This window comes from Scardinius erythrophthalmus (genome assembly GCF_964197995.2).
Source record: "Scardinius erythrophthalmus genome assembly, chromosome: 9".
In the NCBI taxonomy this organism is placed as follows: domain Eukaryota; kingdom Metazoa; phylum Chordata; class Actinopteri; order Cypriniformes; family Leuciscidae; genus Scardinius; species Scardinius erythrophthalmus.
In genome coordinates, this window is record NC_138229.1 from 13,835,007 (window position 1) to 13,862,820 (window position 27,814).

The window sequence follows — 27,814 nt, forward strand, 5'->3', positions numbered from 1 at the left end:
GAACCCATTTAGGCTACCCATGAGCATTAATACATAGAGGCAGGAAGAAGTACTTTAAACCAGCCTTTATTAATTATTATTGCAGCGATGGGGTTTGGGGCTGGGTCCATGGGACTGTTTCTGGGGATTCACTTTTTTATTTTGCCTACCTTTTGTCTTCTGCATTCTCCTTACCATTGTCTCCTGTTCTTCCCTCAGACTCGTCCCCCAGAAACAGTCCCACGGACCCAGCCTCAAACCCAATCTCTTAAAAATTAATAAAGGCTGGTTTCTAAAGTACTTCTTCCTGCCTCTATGTATTAATGCTCATGGGTAGCCTGAATGGGTTCCATTCAGACCTTAACATTAAGTATTTTACTGTTATGTGTCAACAAGATTCAACAAGACATTTTCACCTGGCTATACCCAATGTTTAGATCTGTTGTGGAATTTATGCAAATTAGCACATACGTATTTAGATTATGCACCGTTTGTCCATGTTAACAAACCATTTAAAAAAAAAAACTTGTAATACATTTTTTGTTTGTCTTGATGTAAGTAATCAACTCAGTAATTTTCATGGTGATATCTTAAGGTTAAAATTTGTACCCTATTCACATAAGAAAAAGAATGCATAGGCGTATGAATAGGCTATATTTGGGTCTTTTTCAAAACTTTCCCCTATGGGATTCTTCTGGGCTTTTTTTTCCTTACTCAGGACATATTGAGGATACAAAATCATCTGAGTTTGCTTCTGTTGCAATTTGTTCAAGGTTGACCCCCATTTTGGCTTAAAATGACTGGACTAATATAGCAACATTTCTGATATAGGCTTATGGCAAGATGGAATAGAAACTTAAATAAATGCTATCAACTGAACAGTTACAAGTACTGAAAATAGGTACCAGCAATGATTGAATTCAATACACATTCAAACAGTTTTGAATACAAACAATGGAATAATGACTAGTTGCTAATGAACTGCTAGTATCTCATTACTGGCTTAGCTAACAGATGCTACATTTTTGGAATAAAATTTTGTAGCTTATATTGCTATAACAAACATGTAATCTATAGTTAGGCTTACTAGTGAAATCAAAAAGGATACTAGCAACAATTTGATTACTCCTTACTAGTATTTAAAAAACATTTAGCCTAGGCTAGGCTACTAGGCCTATATCATAAACAGACCACAGTTAGTTCTAAGGAATAAATATTATTTGTGTGTTTTTTAAGAACAACAATGAAAGTGGCAGCTACAACACAAGAAGGAAAGAAAAGGGAAAATAGGAGTACATAACTTGTAAAAAAAAATCAAATATCAAAGAAAAAGATAAAGGCCTTGCATATTTTGATCATTGTTAAAGACATCTTAAGTAAATAGTCAGCAAGCAGAAAATACAATAATCTGCGTTAATGTTAATAAAAATTGAACAAGAAGATTAATGAAATATATATCGTCGTTCTTCTTCCATGTGTGAACAGAGTTTGTACACTAGCGCCCTCTTGGGCCAGTAGGCGTTACTGCATACTGCAGTGGAAGACGGGATCGAGTTCGGTGCGCCCAAATGTGTAGGCTAATGAAGACTGGGTCGATGAACCGCTGCGTAAAGTGTTCTTCTTAAACCGCTGGGCAGCTCAAAACCCCTCAAAATCCCATCGAGCAGCGAAACAGTTCACCGACGGACGCAACCAAACCCGTAGGCACCCGATGAGGGTGGAGAGGGCAGAGCTGGCGAAACTGATTGGTTTTCGATTTTAACGAAGAGCCGCCTTATTTGACTCAGAACCGACTCAGGTTTTTCCCAGGAGAGAAAAGCAAGTTTGTGTGCGAGAACGCTGTCACCGGTGGTGGGGGGACTGACTGGGTGGACACTGGTGCACGGAGGGGGTGGTGTTTGTTTGGAAGGGGGGGTAACAATCTGCGCGAACCTGGCCCTTTAAATTACCTCCACAATCACTGTAGACGAGGTGAGTATACAGCAAGCTCTTATTTTCTTCCTTGCTTCCTCCTTCAGGTTTGTAATCGAGCATCCGTTTGCTTTGCCTAAACGCCTGTGTTTTTCAACGCGTTTGCGTTATAGGCAGGGCGCGCGGCGCGGCGCTCCACTCCACCGGTGTCACGAATCCGAAACCGCTTGAATTTTCTGAGCGTTGTCCGGTGGGGTGGGGAGTGGGCTTCGCATCAATAATATTTAGTAGACTGTGCATTTTATATGTCTGCTTTAAAAAACGCGAGGGCAAGATTGGCATTTGGGTGTTTGCGTGAATCAATCTTTGCGCTCTGGCTCAAACTAAAGCTTAACAGGCGAGAAGAAGCTTTCCTGCGCCTCCTGTCAACACCTTTACGCCTTACATATTCTCTAATGCTGTGGCAGATATTTGCAGCGCCGGGCCATTATAGGTTTGTACATTGTATTCATCGTTTGAAGAGTCTTCAGAGCTATAGGCAAGGAGGCGTACATTCTGTACCGTTTGTCAAAATGCCCGCATTGTCTTTCCATCAGTGTGAGCAAGGCCTACCAACAGCAGCAACAGAGCTCTGGAGCAAAATGCTGTGCGTTATAGCAGAAATGCAACTGCCTGCACTTTTGCATCGTTTTGGGCTGATTTAATGTGACGATGTCATGATAAAATATTGGCTGAATGCAGTTACTGTTCTGGACTTTACATAAAATCCCAGAGACAGCCCAGTAACAGCTCCACAGGCCTGCTTTTCCTTATTTTCATGCTGTAGTTCACTTATAAGGTTGTGCATAATTTAATTGGCTTATGCGTTTTCTTTCTATAGCACTCGTTCATAGTAGCTGTACAGAATATCATCTAGTGAACCCACTGTGGCAAGGGAACAAAAAACTCCATAAGATGTTTAGGTGAACGGGGAGGTTGGACCTTGAGAAGAACCAGACTCAGCTGGGGGAGCCCATCCTCCTCTGGCAAGGCTATTACAATATATGTGCATATGACAAATATGATTTAGTTACATAGTGGTTATGGTTATTACTAGTCGTGTTTAATCCCATTTAGGTAACTTAAAGGTAATGAATAATTTATAGGCAGTGGTCAGAGAAGCATCTCTAATAATACAATATAATATAAAGAAATAACTAGGTTCCCCCCAAACCGAAAGGGCAAGTCGATTCAACAGATTAAGTATTTGATTTGCTCTGGTCAATGGAATGTATTACATTTGCAGAGCTGATGTATCGCTCCTGTATGCCTATTATAGAAAGTGACCTCATGGTGAGCCATTATCACGATTTTGGCAATATTACCATACTGAGCCACAGAATTCACAGTGTGCTAGTACACAGTGCACTTGGCCTGGTTAGATCCACTACAAAGTCCAGTCTGCCATGTCTTATCAATGTATCTAATGCTGTATACTCTCCTGACAGATGCTAAATGTATTTCAGGGCGGTTATATGTCACATTGTCTAAGTGCAGGTGCAAGTACCACCTCCCCCTCCTTTGTATGTACAAAACATAATAATATAAAGGCACATGCCCGTATTGGTTTTGTTTTCATTCGGAACTCATGCTTTGTAAAAGAACGGTTATTTGATCTGATAAAGTTTCTGATAATGTGCAGAATGTGTGTATGTACTGTCTATATATATCTCAGTATATACACATTATCAGAAAAATTGGGTAGTGTATATATTGATTGTATTACCAAACATACAAAGTCTTTAAAATCAATTAGCTCAAGCTAATCAGATGGCTTGAAGCGACCTATATTTTCCCAGTATGAAGTCTTCCAGGGACATGAATATAGTTACAGCTGGACCTGCTACTGTGCACTAATTACAGAACCGGCTCACTCACTTATTTCACAGGAACCCTAATTAAAACATACATTTCTTTTAGACGTGTGTACAGTAACAGATGGTTAGTGAAATGCAGTAGGTATATCAACTGGTCCAGCCACTTTGTTTTGCTTGGCTAGGATCATACTCAGAGCTCTACTGAATGAGATGAGATTAATAATTCATAGGTTTTGATTTTGCCGCTTCACATCTCTCTCTCTCTCTCTCTCTCTTTCTACTCTGGTTTGCCTGGTTGGAAATATTTGTTTTGACAACATGAATAATGGTTATAGCTGGAACGCACATTATTTCACCATCTCGTGTACAACTTTGAAACTGTATGATGAAAGTGCGGCCAGTTATGATTAGACTATAAATATGTTGGGTTAATTTATTTTTAATGCTGTATTGCATATTCATAGGATTGATTTATTATAAAATATTTAACTATTAATACAAAAGTCCCTTAGACTAGTACATACTTTTTAGTGTGGAATAGGATTGATTGATTTATTTATTTTTGGTCATAATGCCATAATGATATAATTTAAGTCAATGATATTCAAACTTAATAGTTGCAAAGAACAAGAGGATTATAAAGTAAAGGTTTTCACAATTATGATACTATGTTAGCCAAGGTGTACCAGCACAGTCAGTAACCCATTTGAAAATAAGGGTAGAATTTACAGTATGTTTACACTTGCTTGGATAAAGCCTGTCTGAGCATGTTTCTGTGTCATGATTAGAGAGGGATAAAACAAAACCTTACAGACGGTGGTGGGGCAGATTAATTCTGCATAGCTACTAAAAGCAGACAAAAATTTCAATAATTCTGCTAATTCTGACCTAATCTGTATTATATAAATTATATTAGTGGCTTTGCATCAGGACACTGCCCTCTAGTGAATCAAATAGAACAATTTGTGTTCCTTTTTTAACATATTAATGTTAAAGTGTTTAATATGTGTTTAATAATAAAACACTTAAAATGTTTATGAATTATATTATAATTTTTTTAAATATGTTTTTTGCTATGGTTGTGTGTGTGTGTGTATGTGTTGATGTGTTGTTTGTGATGTGCTTTTTTTATTTTTTTATTTTATTTTTTTGTTCCTTATTATATCTAACTTTTTAATTGCAATATATCAGTTGTAGCAATACCTACTTTTATTCACAGATCAAATGTTAATATAGAGTAAGATTATGTAGGGAGGGACCACTCAAATAGATGGTCAAATGGGGAAATAACATGTTACATGAATATTTTCTGGTTCCAATAAATGATATGTGTATTGTGTTTGTGTTTTCTAGACAAGCAAACTTACCTGCAAGTACCTGAGCCAGCTTTGGTCTACAGCCTCTCCATCATCCAGGTAAGACAAATTCCAAATAAAAGTTATACTGATCTAACTAAGAATGTAGATACAGGTTATTTTTGTGCTTAGTTGACAGGGAATTTTATATATTGGCATACAGGAAATCTGATGCAGCTTGACCACATGGGGGTGTCAATGTAACAATATTTAACTGATTCATGCATATACTCTCTGCAGCTTACAATGAGCTGTGTCCATAGCAACCACCCAGTCCACAGTTCAGTTTTGATAATAGAGATAGATGAGGCCTCATTGTGGTTCAGTGCTGATATATAGACAGTTCATGTGTACATGCTTCTAAATTGCATATTGCTTGTCATTGACATGTTGTTTGCACATCTGATAAAAGATAGGAATTTGGTTTTTAATGTATGATTCTTTTAAAAAAATCAAACAATGAAAGGAGAGCTACAATAATTTTAAATTTGCATTATGTTAACCATACTTCAACTGCATTTTTTTATGTATAGCTACAAGTTTTTGTTTGTAGAATCAGGGTACGTTTACACGACAATGATGTACTAAAAACAGAAACGTTTTTCCTTTACGTTTTTCACGTAAAGACGACACTGTTGTCAAAACGATCCCCATTCACATCGATCCACAAAAACGACTAAAAATGCTGTATTATTCATCCCAGGCCAGTAGATGGCAATGTCACTTGGTAAAGAAAAACTATGCGGCTATATAGACTGAAGACGTAATACGCATGAGCATTTTGTAGTTTACACAGAGATGATAATCGTTTTCAAAAACTTGCGTTTTCAGGCCCCCAAAATGCCATTGTCGTGTAAATGTACAGCCAAAACGCTTAAAAAGTTTCAGTGTCGTGTAAATACCTCCTTAGAATTATTTTATTGCTATCATGCACATTAACGATTACCAGTCACCGGTTTTCCTTAGGTTTATTTGTTTTGGAATAACGAAATAGGCCATTAAACAAACCACTATAGGAGGTAGTTGTTTCTAAAATAGACTTAGAAACAACGAACATTGTGTATACTTGATTCTACTCCATGAGTGTGATGCTTGTACACTCGCCTAAAGGATTATTAGGAACACCTGTTCAATTTCTCATTAATACAATTATCTAATCAACCAATCACATGGCAGTTCCTTCAATGCATTTAGGGGTGTGGTCCTGGTCAAGACAATCTCCTGAACTCCAAACTGAATGTCAGAATGGGAAAGAAAGGTGATTTAAGCAATTTTGAGCGTGGCATGGTTGTTGGTGCCAGACGGGCCGGTCTGAGTATTTCACAATCTGCTCAGTTACTGGGATTTTCACGCACAACCATTTCTAGGGTTTACAAAGAATGGTGTGAAAAGGGAAAAACATCCAGTATGCGGCAGTCCTGTGGGCGAAAATGCCTTGTTGATGGTAGAGGTCAGAGGAGAATGGGCCGACTGATTCAAGCTGATAGAAGAGCAACTTTGACTGAAATAACCACTCGTTACAACCGAGGTATGCAGCAAAGCATTTGTGAAGCCACAACACGCACAACCTTGAGGCGGATGGGCTACAACAGCAGAAGACCCCATCGGGTACCACTCATCTCCACTACAAATAGAAAAAAGAGGCTACAATTTGCACGAGCTCACCAAAATTGGACAGTTGAAGACTGGAAAAATGTTGCCTGGTCTGATGAGTCTCGATTTCTGTTGAGACATTCAGATGGTAGAGTCAGAATTTGGCGTAAACAGAATGAGAACATGGATCCATCATGCCTTGTTACCACTGTGCAGGCTGGTGGTGGTGGCGTAATGGTGTGGGGGATGTTTTCTTGGCACACTTTAGGGCCAACTGGGCATCGTTTAAATGCCACGGCCTACCTGAGCATTGTTTCTGACCATGTCCATCCCTTTATGACCACCATGTACCCATCCTCTGATGGCTACTTCCAGCAGGATAATGCACCATGTCACAAAGCTCGAATCATTTCAAATTGGTTTCTTGAACATGACAATGAGTTCACTGTACTAAAATGGCCCCCACAGTCACCAGATCTCAACCCAATAGAACATCTTTGGGATGTGGTGGAAAGGGAGCTTCGTGCCCTGGATGTGCATCCCACAAATCCCCATCAACTGCAAGATGCTATCCTATCAATATGGGCCAACATTTCTAAAGAATGCTTTCAGCAGCTTGTTGAATCAATGCCACATAGAATTAAGGCAGTTCTGAATGGTGTTCCTAATAATCCTTTAGGTGAGTGTAATTTGGTTGGCTTGGTTTGTTTGGTCTGGACCAAAAAAAAAAAAATTTAGTCCTGGTCCGCGTAGCGTTCAGATCGCCATTTTTATCGCCAAACCTAAAGGCATAGGGATACGATCACACCTGATTGGTCGCTTTCATGACGTATTGCCTATTGGGTGACAGAACTTACCAAACATCCAAAACCATGCTGTGTGCTGGGCTAAATGTGCTTGTTGTATGTGCATAGTCCACATAAGATGGTATTTTGACCATCTGAGAACTCGTGAAGAGTTTATTAAATGTATGTAGAAGTCGTCATAGTTGGGTAAACCGTATAGTGGTGAATGAGAAACTACGTTAAATATATTTTTTGTTCTAATTTGCTCGAATAGCAAAAGAAAAACTCAATTTTCAAAAATAGGGAAAAAATAGAGAGAGATTGATAACGGCAATTAGAAGAGAGAAAGATATTAACTTTACAGTCTCTGTATTAGAAACACCTACACAGCAGCAGCATTAACTAGTATCTTGTAATTTGATGCAAAGGTAATATAATACAAAGTATAGTGTTACAAATGCACATACATTTAAAAAAATCTAATCTTTGCCGATTTACGATGCTGATGAGAGTTAAAACGCATCACCACGTTCTGTGAAAAGGGTCCATAGATATATACATAGATGCCTCATTAGCGTCTGTTTCTATCGGCTGTGATACGTAAGCCTTCCGCCAGTTTTATTTAAATTAGAAATCTTTTCTAAAAATATAAATATTTACTATCACTTTTTATCAATTTATCTCATCCTTGCTGAATAAAAGTATTAATTTCTTTAAAAAAAAGAAAGAAAGAAAAATATGACTGACCCCAAACTTTTGAAGGGTAAGTGTATATTGTTACAAAAGATTTCTATTTTAAATAAATACTGTTCTTTTTTTAAAACTTTTTCTCCATCAAAGAATGTTTCCAACATTGATAATAAATCAGCATATTAGAAGGATTTCTGAGGGATCATGTGATAATGAAGACTGGAGTAATGGCTGATGAAAATTCAGCTTTGCATCACAGGACCTTTACTGTATATATAATTTGGTCCAAATATCTTGAAAATCTTTACAGTAAATTTGCAGTTATAAATTCACAGTTAACAAACATTTTTTGGAATATGCTAATATTATATAAATACCATCCACAGAGTTCAGTAGTCAGGGATAAAGAGTGCCACATATATTCTACACCACAGAGTGGCAGTATAGGACTTCACTGCCGAGGCTCTGCTTTTGTTTTCCACTGTGATTCCATCTCTAGTTACATCCTGCTCGGTCTAGACGGGACAAAACCCCTGACCAGATTCCTGCTGTCTTGCGTCAGCTGACTGACTCACAGACTGTGGGGGGAAAGTATGGGGTCCCGTTTGGAAAAAAACATGCTTCAGGGAAAACACCTTCTGAGACTTCAGTCTGAATTTTACACAACCATGGTGTCTGGTTTTTTCTAGAGATGATTTTTTTTTAGGCAGACAGGAAATGGACTGTAGGGACTGTGGTAATTTCTGTTTTTGCCATCCGGTGACTAGACGTCTGTCAGTGACTGATAGACTGTCGGTCAGGCTCAAGTCACGCATTTCTTGCACTGACTTACAGACTAAACAGTGAGCTATCGAATAATTCCATATGTAACATGGAACATAGCAACTCTCCAGCTAGCATGTGATATAATACATGCAGTAAATTCAATTCTAGCTTTTCGGAATGCTCAAAATATGAGAAAGGGCAGTGCTGAAAATAGCTAGAACCTGTGATAGATTTTGTAATGTTTTGCAAGGTTGTTATTCAACAGATGGATGTGGTGAATACCCCGCACTTAAGTCCTTTACTTTGTCTGTGTTGTGAAAGAGCTGAGCGTGTTATGAAAGGCTTGGCGAGAGAAACAGTTCAAAAAGTGCTGGGTCATGATGACTGTGATATTTATGTAGTGAGCTTTCAAAATATGAGTCAGCACCTCAGCTTTTTTTCCTCCCCGTTTCCAGCAGAGTGGATGAAACACTTTGACTAACTGGCATGCATGTCATTTCATATTCCTCAGGTACATGCCATGTGCCGGTAATTGTTGCATAAAGAGTCGGTTGTGGATCTCCTGGGATTTCACTCAACTCGTAACAGCTTATATCACATCCCTGAAGCAGCCTCACATGGCAGGATTATGTAGCAGGTTTTATAGTGTGCTATATAATAGGTTTGCATCTAAGACAAAGAGTGGCATGCCAAGTGCTGGAGATGCAAGCATCTTATCCAAGCAGCTCATCCAAAGATAATGACTAATATGTGTGATTTGGACTCTGTAGCATTAAGAGTCCGTTGTTATGTTCACCACTGCCTCTTCACAAGCTCCTCTGCGTTTAGTAATCCCTATTCAGCTCGACAGTTGGCCGCATTCCTGCTGCTCTGTACTCGCTTTCATTTTTTTGTCGTTGAAAAGGGGAATGTGAGTAACGGTTGCTGATGCACTCCCTCCTCCTGCCTCTCATACTGCGCTCACATACTCCCCAGCATATAGATCAGTCTCCCACTCTCACCTACATGTGCGGCCCACTCTAGCTCATGCATCGCATACTACATGCGCACTACCGCCTCCATCACTCCCCCTCCTTCTATATGGTGTTTTATTTAATGCTGTTTTAGCAGGCAAAATACGTTGCTATGCACATTTGCAGGGATCTCATAGTTGCGTTATTAACAGTAAGACAAATATAACATATAAACAACATTATGCATTATCCATTTAAGTGTAATTAATTATTATCATAAAGCATTCATTGTTGGAATAGTTAAAAAACATGAATGTGTAGTAGCAGTATGCTAGTAGTTCCATAAAGTGCTACAGCAAGTAATTGAATATTTCCTGTCATAACTTGCCCCAGGCTCTGTTTGCATTGCAAAAATTCATTTGCATGGAAGGTTTCATCCATGTCTGTGCTACACTTCTGGTTAGAGGAAAGATGCATAGTTTGAATAGTTTTAAGTTCCAGTGAACTACTGAAGTGCTGCAGGAATGCCGCTCTCATTTGTAATGTTCCTCTTAATGGAATTGTATTCACTCTTTCTTTGTGAAACTAAAGCTTAGCCAGTTGTTAGTTTTTGTTTGACTTGGTTTGCACACCGAAAGGAATTGTCCAGGAGGTGCATTATATGTTCAGACTTGATTATTACAGTAGAAACATAACAAACTGTTTTTATCCTATTATTCTCTCCATGTTCTAGCTGATTTGATAGCATAATCAGTGTTTTAAATGTCTTGTCTGGTGTACTAGCTTTAAGCTACTTACTGTCCTGCTTTCTAATCCTTTATGTAAGGATTCTGCAGCATCATTGAACTCAAAGTTCATAAGCATTCATGTTGCTATCTGTTACCTTTCCGAGTAAGCCAGCTGTATAATGCGCAAGTCAGCTGATATCCAAATATAGGAACACAGGCTGTTTGTTAGTGTTTCACTGTTCATGTGAATTCTGAGCTGTTTTGCTTTGTGGCTGCATGTTACGAGAATGGGAAATGTTCAGAAGTGCTTACCATCATATTCTGTAACTCATTCTGCATTATGTTTACTGTATTCATAGAATGCCTGAATACATGCCAAAATGTGCATACAACCCATGCAATTCTGTATCCCACAATGCAATGTGCTTGACTCGACCTTCCACTGCTAGTGAAGCAAAGTGAAAGTGATGTCAGCTGTTATTTATGTATTAATATATGTTTTCTTTCTCATTATTGGATCAGGCTGCATCGAGTTCAGACATTTGGAGACAACAAAGGGGAAAATGCATAAAAATGCATAAAGTATTATTAATAATTAATCTTACTTTTATTGTAAATGTAATTAATACATTTAAATGAATGTATTATATAATAATACAATATTAAAATGTTTTATTTATTCTTATTCTCTACGTTAAAATAACAAGTAATACATAGTATAATTTATTGTATTAGGTATATTAATATATGAATTATTATAAAATATTTAATGTTGGATACGGTTTCATGTACTATTTCATACAAAAAGCAGGATACAGTATATACAGTAAGCAGTATGATAGTTTCTATCTGTCCAGCACAGCAAAGCTCAGGTTACTCTTGCAGTGTCTTTCAGGGAAATTTCCTCAGCCGGTTAAAATCAGTTGTGAATTTGTAATTGAGGTTAAAAGTGATCATAGATGCCCTTACATGCAAACTTTCTCACATTTGAGGCGTTTAAAAATGAGACAGGTGTGCCGAGGCTAGTTATGCATCGGGAGATATTGCGGTGACTAACCCGTGACCATTGGACCACGAGACTCAACTTTGACCCAAGTCTGACACAAGTTGACCCTTCCCTTGACTAGACGAGGGAATCCTGGCTGAGTGCGCACAGTCACGGGTACGGGGTGCTGCAGCTGACACCTGGGTGTTTTGCCACCAACACACTTTTCAGTCCCACGGCCAAACACTTGAAACAACAAACTCTCTTGTATGGCTCTCTGATATGAAATTACTAATCATACTCCTTTTCTTTTCAGCACCTTTAAAGGCTGGGCAGATATGTTGGTGAGGTGATAAATCCAGTTTTCCTTTCGTACTTAAGCAAGTAGGTTAAGCTCCCAGAGCGTGACTGACCTAATTTAAGGGCATTTCCACGTTCTGTACATGTTGAAGATTTCAGGGAAGAGGTGTGGCTTCCCAACCCTGAGTCCTCCTGTCCTGCAAACCAGGGCCAAAGGTTTAGCACTCATGCATAAATGCTCAGGAAAAAAAGTTTTCATGGGTTTCAGTTTGATCTGGGGCTGCATGATTGATATTTTTTTTTCTCCTTGATATGTTCTTTATTGCATTAATGCATTAATTAAAATTAAAATATTTGAGTGATATTTGAATAATTTTGTATTTAATTAAAATATTTTAGCAATACATTTAATAATTTACTAGTATTTTAGTATTACATTTAATTTATTATTCATATATTTCAATTTAAATTGAAAGAATACTTTGATAAAAAATGACGATGCTATAATTTAATTCAATGCTGTTTTCATGATCACTTTTATCATTGTCATTTTTATAGTTAATTGTGCAGCCCTAGTTTGATCAATGCGAAATGCAAGAGAAAGGACATTTCATTTTAAGATAGAATAGGTCAGTATCATGCATTTGAGAAAAACAAAACAGCATTGTTGGTACTTGGCCAGGCCTTTACATGTAGTTCTGCAATAAAGGAAGAGGTTCAAAGACGGTTTGTCATTTGTTTACGTGCTCCAGGTCAAGGAAATGTGTTGCATAATGTGTATTGACTTTTTTAAAAACATTTACTGGTAGAGTTTTTTCTGACTGCCTTCAACAACAAAAATACTTCACACCTAGTCACCTGTCCTGATAACATATCTAATTGGATCAACCTTGCAGCCTTTCCACTTAGGTCTTTTGCATGTAAACAGTCCTGATTCCCTGTGCTCTACTACACGCACCCGCCTGTTTGGATAGAGAAGTCAGTTACACCCTTTGCACTGAGGGTGGCTTGTTTGGGAAAGCAGGAGTGAGGTTTGACACCTGTGCAGCTGATATCTGCAACAGCCCTTCTCAGCGGGAGTCCGATGGGGACCAGGTCAGAAATCCTCTGCCATGCATGTGAACCGCCTGCTTTACGCAGTTTCACGACAGAGGTGTGAAACGGCCTGCCGTATATCTCCCTAACGCCCTGCTGTTTTAGGTAGCGACAGACGCAGAGAGCGACCCTAGACCGACTCTAAACATTCCGTCTCATTCTCTCTCTCCCCCCGGTCACCATTTATAAAACTGTGTGACATTAGTGAATGGTCACTTTATTAAAGCTGCCTCCATTCCTGCCGTAGTAATTATCAAGATTTGTCTCCATTACAAGTCATGTGCAATTGATTCCATGTGCTTCAGTTAGGAAACGTCTGTCGTACAATAATGACTTGTTTTACCTAAGCGAAGGCATTTTAATCATTTTGTGACTTCTACTCAACTGCATGCAGATAAATCAGTTACTCTGGAATGGGAACTGTGCTATTTGTTGGTCTATGTACATATTCGTGAGATATAACTTAATAAAAAAGTCTAGGTTAATGACAGTAATAAGCCTGCACCACTATTTTTGTCGTGATTTGTTTAACTGGAGTCGCCATAAGCATCGCTAGCATTAGAAGACACCATTAAAACAAATATTATGGAAATTATTCTTCCTTTATGTTGATTTGTACAATCATTTTAGCATTCAATGTGAAGATACATTTGCATAGTCTGTGCACATCAGTGTTACTTTAGTATTATTTATAATACAATTCTAATATTTAGTGTGTTTTAGTAATTTTGCAGTATGCTTGTCATTTTTATTAGTTATTACTATTATATGTTAGTTATTAAATATTTATTTATTTTTATTTCAGTTTTAGTAAGTTTGGTACTTAAACTTATTTATTTGAGCAAGTTTTTCATTTAATATTTACTTTTTTATTTCAGCTTTATTTCAATTAATGAAAACAATGTTTAATAGTTTTATTTAACTCTTTTAACGTCAATGGCGGGGAAATAGTTAACAATAACTGGTGTACATAAAACCATGGGGTTTATTATTTATTTTATTATTTTATTATCGATTCACATCCGTGTATAAAAAAAATGTAATCTTAAAAAAATATCTTTAGACCCCCCATTTGTCTGCTCAGTTGTAGTTTGTGGGTTCTCCTGGCATTGGATTAGCCTGAACTGTTTGTCAATTATGTAATCATCACTAAGTCATCATATGTGTTTAAAAATCACAAATCACCTGTGCATGTTTACAATAAGAGAATGCTTTCCTTGAGTGGCTTCATTGCAGCTTTTCATTGCAATGCGTGGGTCAAGCTGCAATAAAGCACTAAGAGTTTATTAGTTTGTTGTCTATGACCATGTCATAGTCATTGAAGAGGTCTATATTTATATTTGAAGAAGGAATGGAAAACAGGTGAAACACGTGTTGAACCATGCTAACGTGTCTCTTGTTTGTATACATAGAGCTCGCAGGAGATGCGTGCAATGTGCGTCATGGAGAGCAGATTCAAGTAAAGGAGTGCAGCGGTTAGCGGGGGAGGGTGTCAGCAGAACTTTGGCACTTGTGAGATGTCACAGAGGTCATCACAGAGGTCATCTAGTGTTGTGTTTGGAGAGATAGACAAGCTCTGTGGCACTGCAGAACAGCGCGGTCACTTCCTGGAGTTATAATATCAGATTAAAGAGAAAGAGGAAGGGTTTCCCAGAAAGAATGCAAGACTCTGGATCAAAGATGAAACTGGCCTTTCTTGTAGCCTTGGACAGTTTGCATAGTCATAAATTATACTAAGCCTTTTGCAGGTGTTCTGCACGGGGCGCTGTAACGGGGTTAGGACGATTCCAGGTAGTTATTGGACATATATTTCATTGTGCATACTTAAAAAGTATTTGAATTAGCTTTTTCTTTTATATTTTTAACATTTTGTCAGAACTAAATTGCAAGTTATTTTATTTTTGTTGAAAAAAATAAAATCATGATTCTCAATTTATCCAGAATCGTGCAGCTCTAATGCATTTTCATTCTGTACATTAAAAATGTTGTGATGTGTAAATTAACTTAAAATCGTTTAAAACTATTGATTTTTGGCTTACCAGCATCTGACAAAACTTTAATATCGTCGTGCATTGCTAATTTATTAAGTAGCGTAGACTAAAGCAAAAGTGTCCTATCTACATTTGAGTGATGGGTTGATGTCATTCCTATGTCGGCATGAACCAGAAATTGCTATCATCTTTTCTTCTGAGTTATCCGAGTGAAATGGCATCTTAAAAGCACAGAAATGTTGGGCAGGACCTTATTTTTTCTATCGGGAATTTATTGGATCATTGGATTGTTGTTGTTTGCTAATTGCTGCTGGAGAGGAGGGATTATTGTCCCGCCCCCATGAAGAGATTGTGAAGGGAAAGTGAAGTTGATCTTTTTGTTAAAAAGATTCATTGGGCACATGAATAAAAAAAATGATGCGCACAGTTTAATTATGCTAAACGCTACAATATTCTAGCCTGGGTTTCCCCATGCTGCCTGGCTTGAGCGCAGCACCGTTTTATTCACGCTGCTAGGCAGCCTGGATACCATGGACCAGATTTTCACCTCAGCGAGGGGACCAATCACAGAACGGGGAGGGAGCAGCAAGACGATGACGACGTCTATGCGACACGCCGAAGCAGTTTGTTTATATCTATGGATCCAACATGGCAGCAGACGCGAAGTTACCTTTCGATGCAGCTAGTTTAGTCTTCTTCAGCCATCGTCTTCTTCCTCGTCGAATTTCTGTAGCTCTACATACGTCATCTGGTATAATTGAAACGATTGGCTATGAGCACAGTACAGTACGTACAGGCTCATTTGATAGACATTCGTAGCGCCCAATAAACGGCTCTGGGCATTCGTAAACCACGCCTCAAATACGAGAAAATGAACATGTGGTTCCCAGACCACGTCTCAATGAGAAAGAGGTCTGACGTTAGCCAGGCTAACAATATTCCATAAAAAACAAGAATTTTCAATTTTGATTTCATGGTGACTTTAAGTTATCTGTGTTCCCAAAAGTGCTGTAGTTTTATCAGAGGGTAAAAGAGGAAAGACTTTCTCAGTGCTCTTGCGTCACAGGCTGCCTTGACCACAAATGTCTCGCGTCATCTCAAATATCTCCCAACCTCCACGCATGTACATTCCCACAAGGACAGACCCAACCACGCTGTCCCATCTAAGTCTCTTTCAGTCCAAACACAGTGTCTCCGTAGCTGGCACAGCTCTGAAAGACATTGAGGAGAACATGGCTAATATTTCCTCCACATGTCATCCTTATCAACAGCTCAAAATGATACATGTGTCATATTTGCTCAACATGTTGCAGACTTTCCAGTGTAAACGGCTGCTCTCTTCAAGGAGCTGGAAAACAGACAGAATGCTATATTTGGTAATGGGAACGTTGACTCAGAATCCCCCAGATAAGAGCCAATCGTACTTACTGTAAGCTGCGTTGCACCCCCTAGGAGTTCCCCATTTCCGTCTATTTAGCTTCCTTTGCCCTTATAAGGAAGCGGACCGGGGGAGGAAGTCTTAGTCACTTTCTCAGTTCAGCCCTGTATGCTTGTTTACTGTCTGATTACAATGGTTAATTACTATGCACCTGGCTCTGATTCCAACCTCAAAGGCCTTGTTTGTGTCCAATGTGCACACACATTATGCTAGAACCACATGTTTGCATGAGCGACCCTGTGAGTAAACCAAGTGTCCCGCTTCTAGAGTCACTCAATCACAAAGGATCTAACCACATAACATTCTCCTGGAGGTCAGTGAATCATGAAAAGGCTGTTATGATTTGTGCCATCTCGTAAATACCCAATTCTCAGAATAGGAAGTGTAATTTTTTTGGTTCCACTGCAGATGTTTATCAGCTCATGCACCTTCCTGAGTCACGTAGAGTTTCTCACGTTTCTAGATCCGGTTTTGGTGCAATCTAATATTTCGTCATTGCAGAAAATGTGTTTATGCTTCAGTTTCTTTCCATGGTTTACTGGAAAAAAATGTCACCTATGAAGTAGATGCAGAGAGGACACGGCTCTCCCACACACGCTTTTTGTGTTTTGATTAGATGCACTTCCTGACCTCATCCTCCTGTCACCTGCATTCCAGGTTTTGTAGGGGCAAGGTTATCGTTCATTTTTCTTCCTGCTCAGTTTTAACCTCAACCTCACTTTGGCGAGTTGTCAAAATAGGGGCCTCCTCCCAAGGCACTAGAGAAACATGTTTCTGTGCTTTTCTGGCATTAACTACCTGTTTTTCCAGACACAGAGCGTTGTGCATATTCATTTGCATTTGGCCTCTAAATAATGTTTTGTGTGTGTGTGTAATAAATTTCCTCTTCTTGTTGAATTTTGATAAATTAAATCCATTAAAAAAGACATTTATAATGTTATAGAAGATTTCTTGTTCTTCTGAACTTTCTGTTCATCAAAAAAAGTATCATGTTTCATCATCATAATAAGAAATGTTTCATGAGCACCAAATCAGCATATTAGAATTGATTTCTGAAGGATCATGTGACACTGATGACTGGAGTAATGATGCTGAAAATTCAGCTTTGCCATCACAGGAATAAATTACTTTAAATATATTTGTATTATATTAGTATTAACCTTTTGTTTTAAAATGCGTCAAAGATTCACAATATTTCTGTTTTACTGTATTTTGGATCAAATAAATGCAGCCCTGGTGAGCATAAGAGACCTTCAGTTTTTTGCTCCATCTCTCACCATATACACCAATGGACCTACAAATGATGTTTTAAAGTATGTTCACTATTGCATGTTGCATTAGTATCCCATTAAGAGTATTTATGGCTTACATGTGTTGTGAAAGCTGGATTTGTGGTCACAATAGCTTCTTGTAACGTTCAACACAAATTGCATCGGACCGCATTCCTACAATTCCTCTGAACGTTTAAACAAATGCTTAAGAAATTCCTTAGCAACCATTTTTCACTGTATGACCATTTAAAGTTATTATCATAAAGTGCCTTGACTTGAGCCGTTCAAGCATTTTCAAATCTCTCTTTTGTTTGCCTTTTTGTTAAACAAGTTTTGAACAGGGTGGTGTAGGTACCACGGAGTGATGCACACACCGGCAATGCCAGCTCCACCTGTCTGATCAAACATTTCAGTGGGGTGTTGGAGATGTTGCACCGGTCCCTGACCTCAAGAATTCAACATAGTCATCATTATAATTCATTTGTAAGCTCTTTATATTGATGCTTGGAAACTTTTTATAAACAAAAGGCCACTGAGAACAGTTCCATAATGCTCATTTTTACAGCATCAGGTCTTTGTATTTTTGCATGCCCCATGCGTCTGCCAGAACTGTATCAGTAATTGTTCTGCAGGGAACACGTTGTATAAGCCTGTCCAAACAATTTCCACCCACTTCAGTCATTTGTACCTCTGTCTATTTTTCTGTCTGCCTGGTCATGAGTCTGTCTGCCTTCGGTGTCTCTACAGATCCGTCCCCATTGGTCACACCCAGACACACAGGCACAAGCACACGAATGTTCTGTGACCCCTCTGTGCACATACATGCTGACGTGAGCAAACACTCCCTCACTTGATCTCAGCTGGGAGATGAGAAATCCCATTCATTTCCTCTCGTTTTCCATCCTTTCCCCTCATTTCCCTCCCCTTCAAGTGTGCTGCTATGCTGGGAAGTCCTGCAAGCTGAGGAAAACACTTCTGGCATTTCTGTTGGCCGCTGATCAAGCTGTATGTGTTTTCGGTTTCTGATTCTTGTAAGAAGCTTTGCAGCAGCTGACTGAGCCTGTCAGATTCGGCGAAGGGTGTGGAACGCAACAGTCATTTGGAGTCATTTATTTAGCACGGCTACATTGTGAACTTGCCATGAACTCCCTGCTCTTACATAGTGTGCATAAAATATAGTGTAATTTTAAATATTCAAGCACAAAATGACATGAAAGAGAACTCGATTCAATACCCGTGCACTGTGTGAGAAGTTTTGTGTGTGCAACAGACGTCCGAAGCACGCACACAAAAAAGGCGTCTCTTCAGCAAATGCTGAATTGAGTTCTTTTTTTTACGCTGTATTTCTTTTTTTTAGTTCTCTCCTTCTTGCGCTTGAATGGACATATTCACACAAAGTCACGTCAAAATGCCTGTATTGGTGATTATCCTCCTAAACAGTCTGTTGAGAAATAATATGCACGTGTAACAGTATATTGGATCTGTGGAGCTCTTAAAGTGACAGCAGTCTAATAAACCTGCTGATGTCTTTGTCTGGTTGTGCCAATATGGCAGGGTTTTGATGCTGCCACTTTGGCTTACTGATAATAGGGATGTGCAAAACTTCATATTTTCAACATTGACTACTAGTTGGTGGTTAGCCTGCTTTTTGTCCATGTGTGTTAGCATTGAGGCAAATCAGTTTGCTATTGTTGACAGGAAACTGACCATAAATATTGATGACTACACAGATTTTTGATTTTCTGATTTCTAGAGGATCTCTTGACACTTTTTAATCATTATATATATGATTAAAATATTTGAGAAATATTTGCATACATATACTGTATATATTTATATATAATTTATATTGTATATAAATATAATTTTTTATATATAAATTATACATTTTTCTTAAATATATACAAGCATGTGTGTGTATTTATATATACAAATTTAATTATACACAGTACACACACATATATTATGTAAACACAAACTTTTATTTTGGATGCGATTAATCGCAATTAATCTTTTGACAGCCCTAATATATATATATATATATATATATATATATATATATATATATATATATATATATATATATATATATATATATATATATATATATATATATATATATATATATATAATTCTTTTTTTTTTTTCAAATAAATGCAGCCTTGGTGAGTATAAGGGAGAAAGAAACCCGCACTGAGCCCAAACTTTTGCACAGTATGTTAAACATCAGCTTTAGTTCACGAATGGCGATAGTGTTTACTGCTGCTTATTGAAAAGATGATGAATTTGATTGCATTTTTGTTCTAAGCTATATTAAGTATTATTATAACTCCTTGTTTAAGTACAGCATAAACTGATATTAGCAATGATGGAGCAGCTGTTATTTGCAAATGCTTAAGTAATGAGCAGGCACAAATTCCAGTGGCCTGAATAATCCCCCCGGCTCAAATTTTCTTTTGGTTGTCGGAATGAGGCATCTTTCCCCGCCAAGCTCGAAGGGCCGTTGGTCAGGTTTTGTTGACGACCAGAACACACTCTTTTCTTCTGTCTCCCCCCTCTTTTCCTCCCTCACTCTCCTTGTTTAGAACAGTCATATACGGTATTCCCGCCGAGCACTCAAAGAGCGGCGGGAATGTAGGAAGCATCTGGAGCCTGGTGAGATTACTGAGAGAGCCGGCACGTTGCCACCAGGTGTCCGTTAGAGGCAAGGGCTTTTTGATTTAATACTACCGCTCGATTTGAAAGCTGGCGGGAACTCCCCCCTCACTTTGAACTCAAGAAAAACGTCTGCCTGCAAAGCCGCACATTTCAGAACAGACTGTGACCAAACAGGATGATGCATACTTCAGATTCTCACTTGACCACTGTTTACATGCTGCATCCTTGATTTATCAGTGCTTTTTGCTTTTTAGATGCTTCAGGGACATTTCAAATGGGTTAGAAGCATGCATCATTTTTTTTGGTATGGTCTGTAAGTGAATTCATTTTGTTAACATTAGCTAATGCGTTCATGAACAAACAATGAATTTAAAAATGCATTAGCGTATATATATAGAAATGAACATTTACCTAGATTAATAAATGATGTAAAAGTGTTGTTCAGTGTTAGTTAACTAATTTCAATCCATTAAAACGTATCTATTCACTGAATACATTTTTTATTATTGTTGAATATGCTACACCTCAATGTGGCTGAAAATGGAGCATAGGGGCTCAAGGGTGGGGTGCAGTTTTCCAGTGCCCCTTCCTCCTCTTCCTCACTGGATCAGAATTCCACTGGAGTGGAGAAAGAGACGCCTGTTTTGGAGACTTTCCACAGTTATGCGAAAGAGCATGGTTTGATTGCATGTGAGCCTAATTTCAGCTCACAGAGAGAGAGAGAGAGAGAGAGAATGAGCAGTGTGTGTGTGTAAGTCGTGGATAAGGTGAGTGACTCTGAGGAGAAAATAAAGATCCATAGGGAGTTCAGCACACTCAGTGGTGCCTTGTGACACGGTCTAAACCTCTTTGATTTAACCCACTTTTTGTAGAGTAAGTGTGTTGTGAAATGCCAATAAATGCAAATCTGTGACCACACATTGGCAAACCTTTATGAAAAAGAAGTACACTTTAGCATACTTTTAAAAAGAGTACTTATTCTGGAAATAATGTACTTAATAAAATAATTAATAATATACTAAGAAAATAAATAAGTCTCATCTGAATGTTAATGCAATTAAATGAAAATATATTAAAGTTTATATTTATATTCAATGCAAATGGCTTTAGAGTGCTTTTTTAAAACCACAAGTATATTTTTATTTGCAGTATTTCATTACCCACTGCAGTGCTTCAATATGTTAATCAACACATCAGAATAAGTGTACTTTAAAGCATAACGAAATATTATTGTACTAAAATGGACAATAAATAAAAAGTGCACTTTTTAAAAGTTGTGTGGTAATAATCAGACCTGAAAGTGTACTCTCTTTAAGGACACTTAAGTGGTATTTATTTAATTAATATAGATTATATGCAATTTTCAGAAATGTATACTTTGAAGAACACTACAAGTGCACATTAAATACAATTAAGCACAGTTCATTTTTTTGTGAAGTCAGACTAACAGATCTAGATGCAATGCGATTGCACGTCGGACATGTATTTCATCCTTCAAATATATGATTACACATTGCGTCATGTATGCTCGGACAGTAAGATGAAGACTCTACATTAACTATGCAAAAACTAGCTGTAGCTCGATAAGGGCTGAAAATGTAAACATGCATACATAATGTGAAAGTATAATGCATGCATCTGTGTAGATTCATAATTTCTAGCACATTTCTAGTTGCCAACTACAAAAACAGTTGCTGTCATAGTCAATTTGAAATTTGTAGTAGCATATGAAAATCAAATAACCAACTATTTAGTTGCAACATTCTTATTTATATCCATACTAAAGCAAATTTTTTCGCTTTTGTCAATGTAAAACTTTTCAGTAGATAAGATTCAATCCCAGCAGCCTACATGGAGCCTACTTACACACTATGGCTCTGTGTATCCAAAGCTTGTGCCTTTTAGCAGTTTTCCTGTGAGGGTTTTCTTTTTTAAAAAGGAAGACGTGGTTGGAAAAAAATTGTGAAGGGAGACATCGTCCTTTATGAGTCCTGTATGTTTGAATGAATATGCCAATGTATTCTAGAGTGCTGCAATTATGTATGCAGGGCCGCTGTGCATATTTCCTGGAATGCAGCACACGGAGCCGTGAAAGAGACTGTGTTTGCTGTGAGAAGACAAAGCCCAGGCACTAAGCAACATGTGTTTAGAACTACGGCCCCTTCTAGGAACGTCTTGGAATGCCAGGGGTGCTGCTGGTTTGGGAGCGCGTGCATGGAGCAAAGGGAGGGGGTCGTATAAGGAGTGTGTTTGTCTCCAGAAAGAACCAAACCTTTCACTGCCTCCAGAGTTTCCTCTGTTTCTGCGGTTACTTTGATAGTCACCTCTCTGTGGGTGTGCTGATACTAAAATGTACTCGATGTTGCTAAGTGGTTCTTAAAATGACCTTTTGGAGGATGTAGCTGTATGAAAAGCTTGTATTTAGCAAATCGCATGACATGAGAAACAGTTTATGCTTTAAAGGGTTTGGGATCATTTAGTCATGTTGTTCCAAACCTGTATGACTTTCTTTCTTCTGTGGAACACAAAATAAGATTTTTTTTCATCTCTCCATACAGTAGAAGTCAATGGGGTCCAATGTTGTTTTGGATCCCGTTGCAAAACAGTTGGAAACTGTTTTTATCCCTTTTTATTTTAAGGGTGTTCGGTCATCTTTCCTCACGCATTTTGTTTTCAGAAAGTTTGGTCCTAAAATAAGGAGGGAGAAGATAAGCTGGTGTGCTTGGCCTCAGAGGACAGCCGCACCTGTTTTCAGTTGTACCGTTAGTCTGATTGATGGGCCCACTGAACTGGGTGGTCTGGACAATTGTTTCTAGGTAGTTGTGTGGTTGGAGCTGTCTGACAAATATCTTGATTTACATATAATTTATGTAGGTGAACTGTTCTAGAGGCTTGACTTTCTCAAGTCATAAGATATGATTGTAACTTCAAGGGATGGTTCACCCAAAAATAAAAATTCTGTTTACTCACCCACCCATATAATGAAAGTCAGTGTGGTTCAAAACAACATTGAACCCCATTGTATGGACATATGATGACATCATCTTTTGTGTTCTGCAAAATACATTATAGTTTGGAACAACAAGGGCGAGTAAATGATGACCGTTTTTAATTTTAGGTGAGCTATCCCTTTAATTATTACACTTTTATTTGTACTCCCTGCTGTCCCTGCATGCCATTTCTAGGTTTTGTTAATGTCTTCTAAAAGTATGTAGTGAGTTTGAAAGCACCTCAAAGAGCATTTTATCTCATTTATTACATAGATTGTCCATAGGTCATACTGTATGTGCTTTGAATGCTTCTTCCATTTGAATATTGTTTCATCTTTGTTTTCTTGTAGAATTTTCTCATTTTACTCGGCACGATAACCGATGGCAGAGAATGTCGACGACTAATAACATAGCCCAGGCCAGGAAGTTGGTGGAGCAGCTGAGGATCGAGGCAGGCTTCGAACGTATTAAGGTACACAAGGTTACATTTTTCGGTGAAACATGTTTGCTTTCAACCAATAGCAATAGCTTTTTTGCTTTTGATTGATGCATTGGAAGTGTGACATACTGTAGTGGTTACTACCTTGAACTGTGGTGTTCAAATGAGAAAAACTGTTTGAACACTACATTGTAAAAAAAACATCTTTAAGAGAGCAGCTGTGGTTGCCAGAAATTCACCATATAAAATGCTGTGACAATGTATTTGATATTATGGGATGCCTGTGTTTTTACAGCTTATAACTGTGTAGTGATGTAAGGGTAATATAACTGTCACCTTACTATGCTTTTTATATTAAAATGTACTGATTACCACCATAATAATACAGGTGGCACAATAGAAAGCAACATTATGAATCAGAGTTTATCATAAGTGGCCTGTCCATAACACATGAGCAATACTCACGTATAGACGTGCACAGGCTCATACACACAAAATTCCACAAGGGTGTTGACAAATATGAAACTAAATAATGCAATAAACAGCAAAAAATGGAACACAAAAAAACATAATGTACATTACTGATGATACAAATAATAAGAAAAAATATGTGTCCACTTTTAGGAGTGTCCTTTTACTGTTTTTCACCATAAATTATATGGCGATACTTCCTAAAACCATAAATTTGACATGAGAGATTAAACCATTGACAACTTTTCACTGTATGGTAACCAGATAACAGGTATTTACTACAGCATTTTTAACAGAAAAATACTGAATTCCTCCCCAGTCATTTTTCTATTCTTTTCAAAGTAAAAGTGACAAAAATAAAATTGGAAGAAAGATTTCTTTATCACTTGCACTCAGATTTGGTTGATTTTCTCTCTGTATCACCATCTCTTCCTCTTCCTCTCTCTCTCTCTCAGGTGTCTAAGGCTGCTGCAGACCTCATGAGTTACTGTGAGCAACACGCCCGCAGCGACCCTCTGCTGGTGGGGGTTCCCACCTCAGAGAACCCTTTCAAAGACAAGAAGCCTTGCATCATTCTATAGCTACTCTGTCTAGCCCAGCTATCCCAGTCCCACTTTAACCGATGCCCATCCCCAGTCAATGGGCAATTCAGTCCAACACTTCTTTTTACCTGGTATTCTCCAGAAAATAAACGCCACACTCTCTCGGTAAAAACAAAAAGGGGCAATATCTGTATTACCTAGCGTCATGTAGCCCGGCGTTGAGTGAATCTAGATGAATGAATCTGCACAGCACGCCTGTTTACATTCATGCATATAGACGCACTTAACTGGAGGTGGCAGATTTGGGAATTTCTAAACTGTTTTAAAAGATTACTCAGAGACTGAGAGATACTCCAGCATGTTTTTCAGTGCAGCGGCTGACTTTGTTACCATAGGTGATGGAGGAGAGTAGAGGAAGACAGTCATGGTTATGCTGACTGACTAGCTGGCTAGCCCAGTCACACTGTGGTAAACGGTTGATTCGTATTAACCCTGCATTGTTACGTCGAATCTGCAAGCTAAAGGTTCATTTTAGATTTGTATGGCCAAAATTGAATCCAGGTATGCTTACCTTTATCAAAACAGCACATTTCATGTTTTACAAAGGGATTCAAGACATTAACCAGAGTTGCCAATATTTTTACCTTTTTTTTTTTTTTCTCAGTCCGTTTGTGAGCTGTTGTTTCTTTTTTTCTTTGTTTAATTGATTAAAACTCATTAGGCTTAATGCTTTGGTTTTTTTCTAATGTTTATACTATATTTCAGAATTCTCAAACACTAAGTTATAAAGGAATGATTTTATATAATGGAGAAAATATATTTACCTAATTCTATCCTTCCCAGCCCTCTCTTAAAGTGCAGTTCTGTATAAAAATTGCGCCCTGTTATTTGAAATATTAATGTGATATACAATTTTTTTTTTTGCAACATTTGCGGTGGTCAAATTTATTGAAAGCTGAAGGCCAAAATTTGGTGTCAAATAATAATACATTTTTACAATCCTGATAGCAGAGGCTTGGAAATGCCTCGTACAATTTAGTCATTTTAAAGTCAAAGCCCCTGCAAAGGCCATTTTTTTTTTCTCTGAAACCAAACTTGATTGTAAAATCCATACAGAAGGAAAAAAAAATGTATAAACTTTCTTTTGGATATCTTCAGAGGTGTTAACTTTGAGAATAGCTGTTTGGATTTGTTTGTTCCAATTTCTTCTTTCTATGGAAACATGGAATCTGGTCATTGAGTATGAAACTGTACAGTGTTTGATAACTAAAGCTCATTCTTTCTTTTTTTTGTGGATGTTTTATCTTTTTGTAATCTTTGTGTAATATTTCCGTTTCTTCAATCATTCATATATAACCATTGAGTTGGTCCTCTTTCAGGCGAGGCAAAAGACACGAGTGAAGGATTTGATGGACTTGTGATAGTAAATGGGTTACCTGCTCCCTGTGAGGGAATGTGGAACAGATTGCTGACACAATGCCCACACAAGGTGCTTAAGGCTTTGTTCGAGGCTCGTTTCATGAGGTGGTCCGTGTTGCTAAGTCTATCTTAAGGGCAATATGTTCAGTGTTATGCAACAGGCCCTCGGTTTGGCTCGGCCTGAGCAGTCACATGCAAAAGATGAGTGGCAAGGTCAACCCACAACTCTAATTGTCCAGTGTGCACTCAGCACATGATGCTCGCAGGCATCTGAGAGTCTTTGGGCCACCGAGAGTGACGGTTTTGCATGTGACATGATCCCCAAACAGTCACTCACAGTATTCAGTTAAGTGCTAAAAGCAGAATTCCCCCACTGTCCCGCTTCGTATGCTGGAAAATAACAACATAGTGCAGGAAAAGGGGTCTCGTTGTGAGACAGAGGGGTTTTGTGGTCCCTGCGGTCCACGGGATGCTATCATCAGCTCCTGTATTAAGAATGACTAAGGCGTGGGAGGGTCACGAGATGCTATGTGTCATCCAGCAGGTCAGCGGACAACAGAATTGCTCAGTTGATAGAGCTGCTCCAGCGACATCACTTCCTGTCAATCCAAAACGGAGCAGTGAAGTGGCTTTTTGCAGTTCAAAATAACTTGAAAGAGATGGGTACTTCAGGAGAAAAAGCACCGTATCATGTAATGAAGGATTATAATTGAATCACTTCAAGTGTTACATTAGAAAGTCCCTGACTTTTCATTGCTAACCATGTTATCGCAAATGAAGAGCCATTTTGAAGTCCGCTTTAGGAACAAACCTTTCAGGCCAAGTATGAAGTGCTCAAATGTGCTGTAAAAGTGTGACGTTTTTTGAACAGCCACCAAACTCGCTGTGCCACATTTGATGATATTACACTGGAGCAAACACTGTGAAAGTCAGCTAAGCTAAGTTAGCTTGTTAGAACTGAGTTCTCCACCCTCTTGTCCCAGTGTCGGGATGCACTGTGCTCCAAAGTATAGCGCTGACCTTAAGTACGCTAACAACTCCCCGCACTTAGGTTTATTAAGACCCCGCAATCATTTAGCTGAGAAAACGTCTTGCTATGATGCGAGACCCGTTGTTTGCGAGCGCTAGGACAAGTGAGCGTTGCGCGCAGCGAGAACACTTAAGGTGCTGAGAAGGCCGTGATACCTTAACCTCAATTCCTCGTCCCCTAACGTTGTTAGACTTCACACACCATCAAGCTCTTTCATGACCATGAGAGGTGAGATTTAGGCTTTGTGTGGGTAATATCTGTAGCTGAGTCCTTAGCCAGTAGATTTCAATCTCAGCCTGTCCCATTACTTTGTTTTTTTTTTTCCTGTGTATGCATATGTATCTTTCTGCCTTGATTATGAAGAAATATATCTATTTTTTGTAATTGTTCTTCTCCGATGTGCCATAAATCATGTTTTCTTGAACAATGTTAATATTTTGTGGATATTGCTGTTTAAAAATGATGATATCGGAAAAAGTAGATGAAATAAAATAAAGACAAAATGTTACACTGCATTGATGCGGATCTGTTTATTAAACTTGACTGATTTGTTCTAAGCAAATGGTGTCA

General features: G+C 38.3%; 1 protein-coding gene across 3 annotated transcripts; it reads left to right on the forward strand.

Annotated features, from left to right (window-relative positions):
- The first annotated feature begins 1,458 nt into the window (after positions 1-1,458).
- On the forward strand, positions 1,459-27,758 carry gng7 (guanine nucleotide binding protein (G protein), gamma 7). Of its 3 annotated transcripts, none has more exons than XM_081375201.1 (4): positions 1,459-1,950; positions 5,100-5,161; positions 23,694-23,815; positions 24,709-27,758. In XM_081375201.1, the coding sequence occupies exons 3-4, from the start codon at positions 23,735-23,737 to the stop codon at positions 24,832-24,834; spliced, it is 207 nt and encodes a 68-aa protein (XP_081231327.1). In that variant the 5' UTR covers positions 1,459-1,950; positions 5,100-5,161; positions 23,694-23,734; the 3' UTR covers positions 24,835-27,758. The 3 variants fall into 3 exon arrangements, with proteins under 3 accessions (XP_081231327.1, XP_081231329.1, XP_081231328.1); XM_081375203.1 differs by having other exon boundaries at positions 1,948-1,997; XM_081375202.1 differs by lacking the exon at positions 1,459-1,950 and adding an exon at positions 2,088-2,383.
- Positions 27,759-27,814: the final 56 nt, after the last annotated feature.

What these genes read in the sequence shown, in the direction of transcription:
- gng7 (XM_081375201.1), top strand. Translation starts at nt 23,735, where the DNA reads ATGTCGACGACTAATAACATAGCCCAGGCCAGGAAGTTGGTGGAGCAG. An exon ending in CAGGCTTCGAACGTATTAAG is followed by an intron (nt 23,816 to 24,708) that starts GTACACAAGGTT and finishes TCTCTCTCTCAG; the next exon opens with GTGTCTAAGGCTGCTGCAGA.